This window comes from Ambystoma mexicanum, chromosome 1p (genome assembly GCF_040938575.1).
Source record: "Ambystoma mexicanum isolate Mex_15411 chromosome 1p, UKY_AmexF1_1, whole genome shotgun sequence".
NCBI lineage: Eukaryota > Metazoa > Chordata > Amphibia > Caudata > Ambystomatidae > Ambystoma > Ambystoma mexicanum.
The window spans coordinates 657,331,078-657,345,201 of record NC_090921.1 but is presented as its reverse complement, the minus strand read 5'-3'; the positions used below and the strand labels follow the sequence as shown (position 1 = coordinate 657,345,201).

At 50.2% G+C, this 14,124-nt stretch overlaps 1 protein-coding gene across 1 annotated transcript in view; it reads left to right on the top strand.

The window, feature by feature from the left end:
- Positions 1-454: 454 nt before the first annotated feature.
- Positions 455-14,124, top strand: part of LPL (lipoprotein lipase) — a 251,284-nt gene continuing 237,614 nt past the window's right edge. Inside the window, exon 1 of the mRNA XM_069649721.1 lies at positions 455-696. Within this exon, the coding sequence (XP_069505822.1) occupies positions 600-696 (97 nt within the window). The 5' untranslated portion in view covers positions 455-599. The remainder of the gene's footprint in view (positions 697-14,124) is intronic.

Sequence of the window (14,124 nt, the reverse complement as noted above, 5' to 3'; positions counted from 1 at the left end):
GACCCCGGAGGATGGCACGGGGTGTGCAGCAGAACACACCATGCTGTGCATTGTTCACGTGACGTACCCCCTGCCTACGAGAATATTCCATACATTGAGTGTGAAGTACTGACAAGGTGTAGCACTAATGGAGAAAATAGAACACGTACGCGTTATGTATCGTGTATATTGACTTTGGCAAGCTGTGTCTGTGTTGTAAAGCACCTTATATTGCCTACGCGGCTATGCTTACGCACGGGCTTCTTTTGAGGGTGCAATACAGCACGAGACCTTGCTTATGCGGGCACTTTTGGCACAGTGCATGCACCACAAGCCAATGGGAAGTGCGAGGAATGTTTGGAGGCTGGCATGGGGGAGTGCACGTGGAACTGAGGGGAATCCTTCAGAGGTCGTGGGCGGGCAGGGGGAGCGGCTGGTAGGGGCGGGCCGGGGGCTGGCTCTGGGCTTGGACGATTCTAAGAGGGCCCCTTGCCAAGCCCTCTCACTGGGCCCCGCTCTTAAACCCGCGGCCCTGTCACATCTAACCTCCGCCTGTGGCCGCGTTGACGTTCCCTGCAGTGCCGCTCTACGGTCCAACGCCAGGAACACACTAGAACACCATGTGGAGCGGTGCGGCCCGGGCTCTGTTAGTGTGCTCGACTCTCTTCCTGTGGGCGCTGCCCTGGGTGTGCCCGCAGTCCCCCGCCCCCACCACAGGTAAGGCTGACGCACCGTGCGCCCGGTGGCACTGCCAGTCACGTTCTGCCCCATCACTTGTGCTCCTCCCGGTTGGAAGTAGTGGGGTGTGCAGTCTCGCTGAAGGAATATGGGAGTGCACCCGCACCCCCTCAAAGGCACCGTACACATGAAACCCGGCTTTTGTCATGTATGTGTGCACTTTTATTTTGGGGATGTAGCGCTTAGCACTGTCAGCAGTGTAAGCACTGCCAAACGCGCACAGAAGTAAGAACTGGCAGCAGCGCCCCGAAAACTCGCGTTTTTGAAAGTCGCGTCTGTTAAACTTGCCACCAGCCTAGACTATTGGTAAAATAGTCACCCAAAACGGCGGGAACTTTGAATTATTCGCGAACTCCAGTGCATCGGGGAAAAGGGTCTTGTTGAGCATGAAAACAGCCAGCCTACCCCTGTGCCAGCCCGCGAGCTGTGTTAAGGTGTCGGAGAGGGAAGGCCTGGCGGGTGGGGGTGTCTGTCTGCGTGTGTTCTGGATGGCAGGAGCAAGTGGCCAGGGGAGCTTGTGATTGGTCTGGTGTTTGTCTAAAGCGGCCGTGTGAGTTCAGGGGCAGTCCTCATTTGTGGAGAAACAATAGCGCGTTGTCTTCCAAGTCTGCATAACTGGCTCTGTTTTGGAACTGAAAGAAGAGTACCCCAGCTTGAGCATGTTCCCTTGGGCGAGGGGGTGTGGGGGAGGGATGGTCCAGTTCCAGAACTGCAGCGGATGTAGGGTGGGGGGATAGCTCGCGAGGAGCCTGGGATGCTGTGGGAACTGTTGATCTGCAGTGTGCCGTGGCGGAGGCTGCACGCTGCGTAGTGCGGGGGCTGCTGCCTGCCTGCTTGGGCGGTGCAGGAGGCGCTCTTCTGGAGTAGGCGCGGCGCCATAAGCCACGAGCTTCTACCCGGAGCTGGTGGGCCGGTTCCGTCTGGACTCCTGCCTCTTATTAGAGTATGTTGTGGTGTCTGCTGTCCCTGAGTCCCCTCTCTGGCGTTTATTTTTTTTTTTTTTTACAGAAGGACTGGGCTGGTGGTCGAAGCTCTGTTCTGGGGTCTTGCAGCCTCGGCGGCCCGCATACGCTTCATCTTTGGGAGGTTGAGTTGTAGGAGGGCAGCTGGGAGAGAGGCACGGCCCTTCAGCTGGGGTACTCTGTGCTGCATGCGGGGGAGTCAGCGCAGTGACCGGCAGTTACCCCGGGAACAAGTTAACTTCCCGCGAGTGGAACCGGTGCCAAGGTCAGCCTGCCCTCGCCGCTGATTGGTTGGTTCCAGGCAGCGGGATGCTAATTAGACACAGCGCAGCCACCGGGCTGGGAGCCTTGCTCCTGCTGAGGCTGCCTCTTCGACGGGCTGCTGGAGGGGCAGAGCGAGGCATGGGGAAAGTAATGGGGAGGGGGATGGGGGGGGGGGGGGGCAAGGGAGAACTGCATCTGCCGGAAAGAGAGGACACGAGCTGCTACGGTCGGGGGAGAAGGGCGAGTGGGGGCAAAGCAACAGAGAAGACACTGCAAGGGTGTGGGGGAGCTGCAGAGGGGATGAGAAGGATAGAGTGGGGACGGCCCATGTAAAAGTGGGAGGTATGACCTGCTGGTCTCCAGGTGGAAGAAGAAACTGAGAGGGGGGCTCGGACGCGTCACAAAACAATATTTGGGGGCGTGGCTAAAGTGTTGGTATCAGTTTCAATCTCCCAAGAAGGAAATTCGAGGGGTGTCCTAAAGGATGCTGTATCGGTTTTGTATCTGGAATGAGAAGGATTGAAATGTATGTTCAAAATAAAATGTGTATTAAATATAACACGCAGTTAAAAATCGAATCAAACCCGATCAGCGCACCGGCCAATTCTTCGTTCATTTTGAAGAACATACATGAACATTATGCATTTATTTCATTCAATAATTTCAATGTCACGACTTCGATATATGTTTTAAAAAACAACTCTATTGTTCCTTCCCTTCAGTGTTAGAAAACACGAAATTAACAAACGTCTTGGCGACGTGGTTCTAAACACCGACTTAGTGCGATAGCGATGGGGTGAGCATAGTATTGTACATTATTAATGTAATGTAGTACTCTAGCAAACGGGGTTCGGGGTGCCCCTGCAGAACCACAGCTCGAGGGCCAGTTCTGGAAACTGGTATGACTGGGGAAGAGACTGGAGACAAGGGGGGCCATGTGGGGACTGCTTAGGTGGGAGGGGGTGGGGTGGGATCTGTTGAGGGGAGTGGGGCAGAAACTATTGAGTAGGGAGGGGAAAGCGGTGGGCTCAAGACCTCCCGAGGCGAGACAGGGGAACATGGGGCTCAGACACTACTCTGGGGAAACGGGGAGCAGGGTGCCTAGCGGGAACTGCTGGGACGAGACGGGACGAGAGGGGAAAAGGTGGCAGTGAGAGGATTTCTGAGGATAGAGGGCAAAGGTGACAGGGCAGTAGCTACCTACAGCCGAGAAAAGCTGATAGGGGAAAAGTGAGAGTGAACCGCAACTGCCAAAGAGAGAATGCGGGGATGTCCGAAGAGAGGAGGCACTGCAAGAATGGAGGACCGAGCTGGAAAGGGGCACGCATTAGTGATAGTGGGGGGCAATCAGAGATCAGGGCAGTTTCTAGTCCATTTGGTGCCCAGGGCGAAACACTAGGAATGCGCCCCACACCCCATCCCGCGTGCCACTCCCACCGCACCCCGCGCGCCACTCCCAAACTACACCGTTAAGGAACTACTCCCCAAAGTCAATCATTCCATCACACAAGGAATGAATTGCCATTTGCAACTGTGGGGCACTTTTTCATTGGTGCCCAAGACAATTTTATGCCCCAGTCCCACTAAGGCTGCAGATAATGAGGACTGGGCACACCAAAAGACCATAAATACGGCATAGGATGCAGTATATACCAACAAAGAACACAAGATGCTGAAGGGGGTTTGGAGGCAACCTAAGCCAAAAGGGCAGTGACAAGGAGACACCTGAGCCCAATAAAGAATCACTTTAAAATTCTTTGAATAGGAATCAAGTGTATGCTTTGATACAGTAAAGTCTGACTGTTGACTTGTTATAAGGATACCTGTACCCAGATTATTTATTTATTCATGCAATGTTTGTCGGGTACCTGTATATTTATTTATGCAATGTTTGTCGAATACAGGTATCCAACAAACATTGCATTAATAAATAAATCTACGGGGTTCGTGGCTTAAAGAATATTTACTCAGCAACACTGGTCAAACTTATTATCGGCAAAATGAAGTAACTCATCACCAGTGCCATGGAAGTGGTTTAAAGTGGAACTGATATCTATAGTTTGGAAAAGAAGCAGCATGAAAGAAATAGCGCTGCATTATACTATTATTTTGGGGATTTCCTGTGCTTGCAAGGACGAACCGTTGGCCCAAACGGGTCTCCGTTTGTATCGTGTCTGGACCCAAGGTGCGTCCCTGCAAGGCCAAGACCCTTCAGTTATTCCCCCCGATATTCGACGAAGAAATGAATAAATACTTAAAGAAAGAGAAACAAGGGCATACAGTTAAACATTTTTAACTGCTTTTTATGCTGCAATAGTGACGCTTGTATGAATGTGAGTCAGAGAGTGTGAAGTGTTACCTTGCACACCAGCAGAGAGGCAAAGCTGCCTACAGTGCATGCCCACTCCCCATACCTCACCGCATCCCCCCACACCCGTCCCATCACAATGCTGGCACGAAACCAATCAGTGACTAATGGCCCATCATTAGCAGTTTCCTGCCGGCATTGTGAGAGGAGGGGCTGGTCTTAGCTGCAGGGAGAACTGAAGTCTTCTTATTGTTGTGCTTATGCCCCCACCCCACACCAAGTGTCGGGAAAGTGCTCGAGGGAACTTGTGACTGTCAGAAGAGGCAGCGCCCGGTACTCTCACCACGGCAATCGCACAGCCCCACAAAATGGGGAATTTCATCCCCTCAAGCGTGGAGGGGCTGAAGGGGCTGTGACAATTGCACCCTCTGGGTAATTGCGCCCTGACAGCCGCCTGCCTCGCCCAGGCCAAGAAACGGGCCTGGAAGGAAGGACAGAGGGGACAGTGGGAGGCAGGAGGATGTACTGTGGAGAGAGTGGCAATGACAGTGGACGGCAGGGGTGACGGTGCTTAACACATACACACATGGTACTGTTGTTTTATGGACTTCTGAAACTGATTGTAGGATTTTAAAGCAGGCCCTGAACATGGAAATAAATCGCTGTTCGTAAGAATAAACTCCCCTGTACAAGTGTCACATATAAGTAAACTGAAAAGTGGCTGCCCTACAGAGTGACAACTGTGGTCCATCACAAATTGGAGGTTTCTTACTCGAGTAAAATATTTTTCCATAGCTTCTCCATTCTGTGTCCTCCCTAACTCCCTCCCCCTTTTCCCTGTCTGCTCCCATGTAGCTCTGCATTGTACTTTGTCGTCTGCCCAAACTTCTGTTTTAATGCATTCTTTTGACTTTTGAATGTATCATATTTTAGGTCAGGCTAAAGAGGTCTTTAAATCTCTTGCATGGCTAATGCATCTACCATGAAATAACTCTGCTGCTCAGTGAAGCCTATCAGAGCCAGGGGTCAAGTCCTAAAAATTAAAGTGGGGGGACTCATCAACAAATGCAATGGGATGTGACATTGCCAGAGTTTAGCATATCAAGGTGAAAAATGCAAATTTCATTAAATTGACTTTGCATAACCACTCAAATTGCACAGGACGAATGGTATTTGTCTTTCATGAAAACAACACACACACAAAACCCAGAGAGGGTTGTTTCTTCTAATAGTGGTTTTACAAACGTTGAAAGATGTGCATGTTTTAAAAACCAAGAACCAATACAAATGTTTTCCCTGGGACTTGCAGTACCAAAATGGGATATTTCACCTTTTGTTTATTTTTTATCGGTTATATAGTGCAGTGGTGAAATGTCCGGCTCCAAACCTGCTGTCAAAGTCTGCTTTAATTCATGAATTCAAAGAGTACATCCAATGTTTCTCTTTTAGCTGGGGGGGACTGAGTCCCCCTCTGAATAAAGTGGGGTGACTCCGTCCCCCGTGTGTACCCGCGACTTGAGCCCTGATCAGAGCCCTGCACTTCACCTGGCTCACGCCCCCCTGCCCCACGCCTCTAGCCCCATTTTGACTGCTACATGATTTATGGAGCACGCACGTATGACAGGCTACATGGACTCTGCTCAGAGTCAGACTGGGAAAAGAAATAGGCCCAGACACCCAAAAAAAGTGGGCTGTCCCTCGCCTCAAAAAAGTGGCCCACCCCTCGCCTCACGACCAGTGATGTCAACAGAGGTCAAGGGAAGTCCCGGGAGGATAGCTCAGCAGCAACTGCTCACCTTGGAAGCAAGAAGACACAAAGCAACACAGTTTCGATCCCCTGGTCCGCGCTTAGAAACCTCTGAGTATTAAGCGTGTTATAAATAACCTATCATATCATTTAAAGTGACATCCCTGGAAGCGATGAAACACAACGTTTCATCCCTTGACAAAACAGGAAGTGGCATCAAATAGCATTGTTCCTAAGTACACTATGAAAAATATGGTTATTATTTCACTAATGTGATATACATTTCAAACAAGAATGGATCACCATATGTATCATTAATATCTGTGTGTATAGATCCATATTGTCAAATTAATGTGAATACAAGCAGACGCCCAGGGCCAAATGATATGTTATTGTATAGCACTTACGCTTAAGCTCTTTTTTTTTTATAGAACAAATATGCATACAATATCACCCAATCTGTGTTGGTACTCAATTATTGAACTAAGGATGATGAAAGGCTGAGATGGCCTGCTGGGATTCGAACCTGCAGATCACACACACATCGCAGCAGCAAGCGCTGAATCCATTGAGCTTATCGTCTATAGTCAAATGAGCAATTATTCTGTAGTGGATACCATTAAACTGGTAACTGAGATTTAACAGCAGACCAGTTAAGTTCATCTGCAGGTCTGGTGCAAAGTTGGCCGCATGTCAAGCCTGCATGCATCTACTTTCAGGCTTCAGAGGTTGGCAAAATAGGGAAAGCAGCACACTCACAGGACATCCCATACTCTGAGCACTCGTTACCTTATACATGTAAACAAACATCCTGAACAGCATGCCAGGGAGATGGGAAAGATAGACACATTACAACAAAGCATTCATTGTGGCACAATGAAGTCAATGGCCACTTGATGTGCTATGGTCAAATATTTCTACAATGTACAGGAGCTTTTAGGCACAAGGATTTTGTCAAGTGATCGCGGACACCGAAAGGGAATGTCTTGTGATGATCGTAACAGAGACAACAGCAGAAAAAAACATGCTATTACTGCAACTTGTGAAAGGGAAAATTCATAGTCCGAAATGGATGCTTATTCTACTCTAAAATTGGTCATTTATCACTAATATCACTAATACATATTTATCATTAATACAACAGCACAGCCATGCGAGGGGGCACCGTGCCCTCTGGAGTGGCAGCATGGTGACAGCCGCCGGCCCGGTGGCGGTCCCAGCCCCTCATCTTTGCATGCTGCAGCAGCATGTGAATGGTGCATGCACCAAAATGTATGATGCACACATCATGCAGGCAAATCAATCATCAAAGCAAGGTAACACGTGTTACCTTGCTTTGATGAATTAGGCTGTTGCAGGTGTTTCTTTAAAAAAATTATTATAATAATTTTTTTGCTCTACATTTTATTTTTTTCAAATTTTTTTTCCAAACCGGCCCAGGCAGAAATCGGCCCCCACCCCTCAGGGACGATTTGGCCCGGTCACAGGTTAAGAGGCCGAGGGGCCAATCCGACCCTGGCTCTTCCGTAGGACCAGAACTTGTGAAGTGCAGATTGCTCTCATGTCAGAGGACGACCCTTTCCTTCTGGAGCTATTTTAGTAGGGATTGTAGAAAGATGGGCCGCCCTGCTTTCTCGGTGCTCGCTTCCCATTCGCCATTAGGTCAGATTTCAGCCGTCTCGCCTCCAGAAAACCTGGATTTTCCACTTCTGTGTTATTTTCTCCTTCCTACCTCTCCCCCAGCCTTAGTTCCATTCATTGCAAAGATACCCCACTATGCACGAGCGCATAACGTAACAGGAAGTGGAAGCCATTGGTCCGCCGTATCACAGCGTTCTGATTGGTGTGATTACGTTTTGTACAGCGTGTGTTCACCCGCCAAGCAGTGTTGAAAGTTCCTGTAAAATGTGGATTAACAAAAAAATGTCTTTACTTTCATTTGCAAAGTTGAACCTCCCAGGAGTTTCAAAGGACCCACATTTGCCAGACTGTGGATTGGGGGAGCATCTTTTTCCTAAAAACAATATTAAGATGTGCTTTTTGCAGGCTGGTGTGCTTCTTTCCGAGCTTAGTTGCTGGACTCTCGCCACAGGGTCTCTTTATTTATTTTTTGTTCTCAATTTTGAACCTACATTCAGCATTTTATTAATTTCAAGTTGCCACAAAACCCTCCACATAATAAGTAGTGGCTGATTTTGTTTTCATTGTCCAATGTACCATTATGCACCCAGAACCAAAGTCTGGCTCCCTGCCTCCCCCCGCACCATGTTCTAAAAGTCTCATGTTTTCCGCCCGACGCTCAGCTCTGTGACAGTAATGGCTCTCCTTTATCCGCACCTGTGATCAGTGGCGTCGCCAGGAATCAAATTTAGGTGGGGCACAGAAGGGGCCACAGACAAAATTAAGGGGGGCGCCTATACAAGTACAATGTGTAATGTCAGAAGCACTCCTGCAGATAATCTATTGTGCACATCAACTAACACACCCCTTTTGTGCACCTCCCCTCTCATCAGAATGTAGGCACTAAACCATTAAGTCACTAATGACCCATCATTAGCGGTTTGTGCGCTACATTTGGATTGGAGGGGCTGCTCTTGGCTGCATGGTGATTTAACAGCTCTGCATTGTTGCGTGGCAGCATTGATTGTGGCCCTGTGTGCTGTGCTGGCAGACACAGCACTGCAGACAGTGCAGAGAAAGTAGCCCAGCTGAGGCGGGGGGGCACAAAGGGGGCACAGGATTTCAGAGGAGGGGTCTGGCCCCCCAGACACCCCATAGCGACGCCACTGCATGTGATTCACTGTGAGCCCCTCTGCATTTTCTCCCTCTGTCAAGAGGCTGAGGCGATGTAGAGGAGCTCTGCCACAAAAAATAATCCTGCAAGAGCAATGGCAACGGAAGCTGGCATAGAGTTGCCCAGCCAAGCACCCACTTGGGCCCACATGATCAATAGTCACCCAACTAACCCATCTGGATTGGTGCGTTCAAGGGCCAAATGAAATGAGTGGGCTGGAAATATTTCAGGGCGGGTCAAGGAGGGGATGGTGAGGGTAGTGTGGCTAGCTAGGGGCAGGGCGGGTCAGGGAGAGGATGGTGGAGGTAGTGTGGCTAGCTAGGAGGCAGGGCGGGTCAAGGTGGGGATGGTGGGGGTAGTGTGGCTAGCTAGGAGGCAGGGCGGGTCAGGGAGAGGATGGTGTGGGTAGTTGGGCTAGCTAGGATGCAGGACGGGTCATGGATGGGATGGTGGGGGTAGTGTGGCTAGCTAGGAGGCAGGGCGGGTCAGGGTGGGGATGGTGGCGGTAGTGTGGCTAGCTAGGAGCCAGGGCGGGTCAGAGAGGGGATGGTGGGGGTAGTATGGCTAGCTAGGAGGCAGGGCGGGTCAGGGAGGGGATGGTGGCGGTAGTGTGGGTACCTAGGAGGCAGGGCTAGTCAGGGAGGGTATGGTGGGTGTAAGTTGGCTAGCTAGGAGGCAGGGCGGGTCAGGGAGGGGATGGTGGGGTAGTGTGGCTACCTAGGATGCAGGGCGGGTCAGAGAGGGGATGGTGGGGGTAGTGTGGCTAGCTAGGAGGCAGGGCGGGTGAGCAAAGGGATGGTGGGGGTAGTGTGGCCAGCTATTTATTTATTTATTGTTTGTTAGTTAAGCGCTTATACAATAAGAGAATACTGTTTCAAAGTGCCCACAGGGCAGGGAAGGAGCCAGGGTTGGAGGTACATTACAACACAATATTTATGAGCAGAGGGGGAAGAGGGACGAACCTACTATGCCTTGTGAGTATTCAGAACGTGCAAGTGTAGAAGGGAGAGGGAAGAGGGAGTAAGTGCTGAGGTCACGGGTGAAGCCATAGACGAAGTGCTAGGAATGATCAGTGCTACAAGGCCTGGGCCACGGGAGGTGTACGTGCGAGCCTCCAGAGCAGAGGGTATGCAGATGCAAAGTGCTGTGGATAGACAGGAGCTTGGAAGAATTGGTGTGGGAGGTCAAGGCCCCGAGGATGCATCAGGGCCAGGATACGAATTCAGCAACTGTGGGATTAGCAGAGTAGAGAAGGAGGGAAGGAGGAGGAAAAAAGGAAAGTCTTAAGGAGCTTCCAGAATTTGAGGAGATCCTGCTCAAGGCGCACTGGGGGACGCTATTCCAAAGGAGGGAGCCCACAGAAGAAAGTGAGCCACCCCGACCTCTGTTTAGCAAAACGCCTTACACACAAAGAGTTGGTGTCATAGGAGTGAAGTTTGCTTGTTTGTGTGATTATTATTTATATGGCACTCCCGACCCGGGGGTATCTGGGCGCCTTTACATGGTAAGTTACAGGAATACTTTCAACTTGGTTACAACATTTACAAAGAAGGAAGAGGTGGCGGCAGAGCAAAGAATACATAATTAATTCCACTTGAGATTACAACATTGCATAGAATGGGGGTGATAGCAGTAGTGTCAAAAAGTGAAAAATACAGATGAAGACACAGTAAACACTTAAGCAAAAATATATATACAGATGTGCAAAATGAAGGAGAAGCTTCATATGTAGCCTAGGGATCAGTGCAGAGCAATCTAGATTCCTGTCTGATCTATAAATGGCTAGTGCTGGCCATCGATGTCGTTAGAGATGAGCCAGCTTATAATGTTGCAACTGAATATATAGAAGGGTTGGTCTACTCTCAAATGAGAGGGTAAGGCGTTCCAGGCCTGGGCTGCCATGACCGGGAAACTAGTTCCCCCTGACCTTTTTAGCTTGAATCTGGGTACCCCTAGACGTGCTGAATTAATGGTCCTAGTAAGGCGGGTAGAAGAATGTTTGTTAATTCTCTCAGCGAGGTATGTAGGGGCTGCATGGTTGAGGCTTTTATGCGTGAGGAATAAGGTTTTGAGCATGATTATATCTTTGGTGTGGAGCCATTTGGTCTGTCTCCTCAGATGTGAAATGTGTTCTCTCTTGGGTGTACCAAGAGCAGCTCTTAAGGCACTGTTTTGCAGGGTTTGGACTTTGCTGATGAGGTGTTTATTGGCCCCTAAGTAAAGAGCATTACAATAATCCAACCTGGATAAAATAAGTACTCTTGCTAGGGTGGTGCAACTTTCCTTCGATAAGAATGGTCTACATGCTCTGATCAGCTTACATGTGTAGGCTGTGGCAGATGCCAGTGAGCTGACTTGTTTATTGAGTGTGAGGGCGGAGTCTAGGTAAAAACCTAAGGTTTTAACTACTTTTGCCACATTGATGGAATTGCCATCAATGTTGATGGTGGTATAGTTCTGGCCTAGTTTGTTGAGGGTGGACATGGAGCCAAGTACTAGCAACTCAGTCATAGTCCGGGTGATGCCATCCATGCCTCAATGATGAGGTATAGTTTATTCACCAAAGTCAGGATCCTTTCATACTCGCCCGATAGGGGTATGAGGATTTGGGTGTCATCTGCATAATTAGTGTTGGTGACACCCAGATGATCTAGGTCATCGAACAGTGGCTTTGTGAATATATTGTACAGTGGGGGAAACACACAAGCCTTGTGGTGAGAAGACTTGCATGGTCCTATTATTGAGGAAGGATTTAATCCAGGTAATGGCACTGTGAGAGAAGTGCATTGCTGAGCACAAATGGTTGAAGAGGACTTGGTGGTCCACCAAGTCAAACACAGCCGAGAGGTCAAGGAGTAGCAGCAGGGATGTTTTTCCCTTGTGTTTCAGTTGGTCGATCTGTGTTTTTAGGTCTATTAATGCTGTCTTGGTGCCGTGCTGGGGTCTGAAGCTCAATTGTCAGACTCCGAGGAGGTGATTTGACTCTAGGTTATCCTGAATTTGAGTATAGGACACTTTATCGAAGACCTTAAGTAGAAAAGGCACAATGGTGATTTGTCGAGATAGAGGGGTCTAAGGTCTGTTTTTTCAGGAGGGGTAGGACCCAAAATTCATTTAAGCTGCAGGGGACAGTGCCAGAAGTAAATGAGGCATTGATAAGTGTAGTTATGAAAGGATAGAGGTCTCTGGCCGCGTCTTTGAAGATCTGTGCCAGACAACTGTCTCCTTGGCAATTGGATGGTTTGAGCGAAATAATGACTTTTTCAACCTCATAGATTGGGACTTGGGAAAATGTAAACTGGTTAGGAGGTTTATTGGTGGCTACTGTAGCAATGCTGGGTTTATCTATACTAGGTAGGGTAGCTTTTTTATCAGCAATTTTGCTCTGGAGTAAGGAGATTTTATTTTGTAGGGCATTCTGTATACTTGTGCGCCAAGGCTTGTCCTTGAGACAGTCAACTGTCTCTGGGATGGGAGTTTCCAGTTCTCTTAGGATTGTAAGGATGTTAAATAATTCCCTAGTGTTTAGTGAAGTGGTTTAGAGGGAGAGTATTTACTGAGATAAAGTTGAAGATACTGTTGTCCCCGGGCCCAGATAGGCTTGTGGATGATGCAGAGGGATTTCAAATTAATCCGTGCACCAACCGGGAGCCAGTGAAGACTTTCTAGTGCAGGAGAGATGCGGTGCCAGGGCTTAAGGACAAGGATAAGTCTTGCTGCCCTATTCTAGATAAGCTGGAGGTGTCGCAGAGTGGAAGAAGGAATATTCAGGAGGAGGCTGTTACAGTAGTCCAGTCTAGAGAGAACCATGGCTTGAGTCACATTGGGCCTCATTACGAGTTTGGAGGCAGCCATGGTGCTAATAGCACCATGGCTGCTTCCAAACTCGTGTCCAGGTCCGTGTAGTCGGAATGGGGACTTACCAGGTCATTCCGACCTTGGAGGACCCGTAAGTCCCCATTCTGAAAATCATTCCCCATTCCCATTCGAGCCCCCATAGGGCTCAATGGGAATGGGGAAGGAGCTAATAACGGGCCCGCAAATAGCGGGCCCGTTATTAGCTCCCTGGTCCCTTAACGGGTCCCGCTAAGGCCAGCCGGTAAAACCAGCCGGCCCTAGTGGGACCCGCTAAGGGACCTTGGAATGCAGCAGTAGGGGGTTAATGGCACCGGCATCCTTACCGGTGCCGTTAACCCCCTACCGCCATACTCGTAATGAGGCCCATTGAGCCTCTGAGGGAAAGTGAGAAGGAAGAGCTGATAGTTGGACTTCTTGGCAATGTCCTGCGAGTGAGGGAGGAAGGATAGAGAGGAGTCAAAGATGACTTCAAGGTTTCTGGCTTCAGTTGAAGGCGCAGGGGAAGAGCCCAGGAGGAAGGCTAGAGAGAGGGGGAAGAAGGAGGGAGCAGGGATCCCAATGGGGAGGATCTCAGTTTTACAAGCGTTGAGGCAGAGATCATTGGAGGCGCACCAGGACTTGGTGGCAGATAGACAGTCATGAATGATGGAGGGTGCAAGAGGGTCCACAGGGAGTCTGAAAGGAGCTAGCAGGCAGGGCGGGTCAGGAAAGGGATGGTGGGAGTAGTGTGGCTAACTTGGAGAGAGGGCGGGTCAGGAAAGGGATGGTGGGGGTAGTGTGGCTAGCCAGGAGGCAGGGCGGGTCAGGAAAGGGATGGTGGGGCAGTGTGGCTAGCTAGGAGAGAGGGCGGGTCAGGAAAGTGATGGTGGGGGTAGTGTGGCTAGATAGGAGGCAGGGCGGGCCAGGGAGGGGATGGTGGGAGTAGTGTGGCTAGCTAGGAGGCAGGATGGGTCAGGAAAGGGATGGTGGGGGCAGTGTGGCTAGCTAGGAGGCAGGGCGGGCAGGGCGGGGATGGTGGGAGTAGTGTGGCTAGCTAGGAGGTAGGGTGGGTCAGGAAAGGGATGGTGGGGGCAGTGTGGCTAGCTAGGAGACAGGACGGGTCAGGGAGGGGACGGTGGGAGTAGTGTGGCTAGCTAGGAGGTAGGGTGGGTCAGGAAAGGGATGGTGGGGGTAGTGTGGCTAGCTAGGAGGCAGGGCAGGTCAGGAAAGGGATGGTGGGGCAGTGTGGCTAGCTAGGAGGCAGGGCGGGTCAGGGAGGGGATGGTGGGAGTACTGTGGCTAGCTAGGAGGCAGGGCGGGTCAGGAAAGGGATGGTGGAGGTAGTGTGGCTAGCTAGGAGGCAGGGCGGGTCAGGAAAGGGATGGTGGGAGTAGTGTGGCTAGCTAGGAGGCAGGGCGGGTCAGGAAAGGGATGGTGGGAGTAGTGTGGCTAGCTAGAAGGCAGGGTGGGTCAGGAAATGGATGGTGGGGGTAGT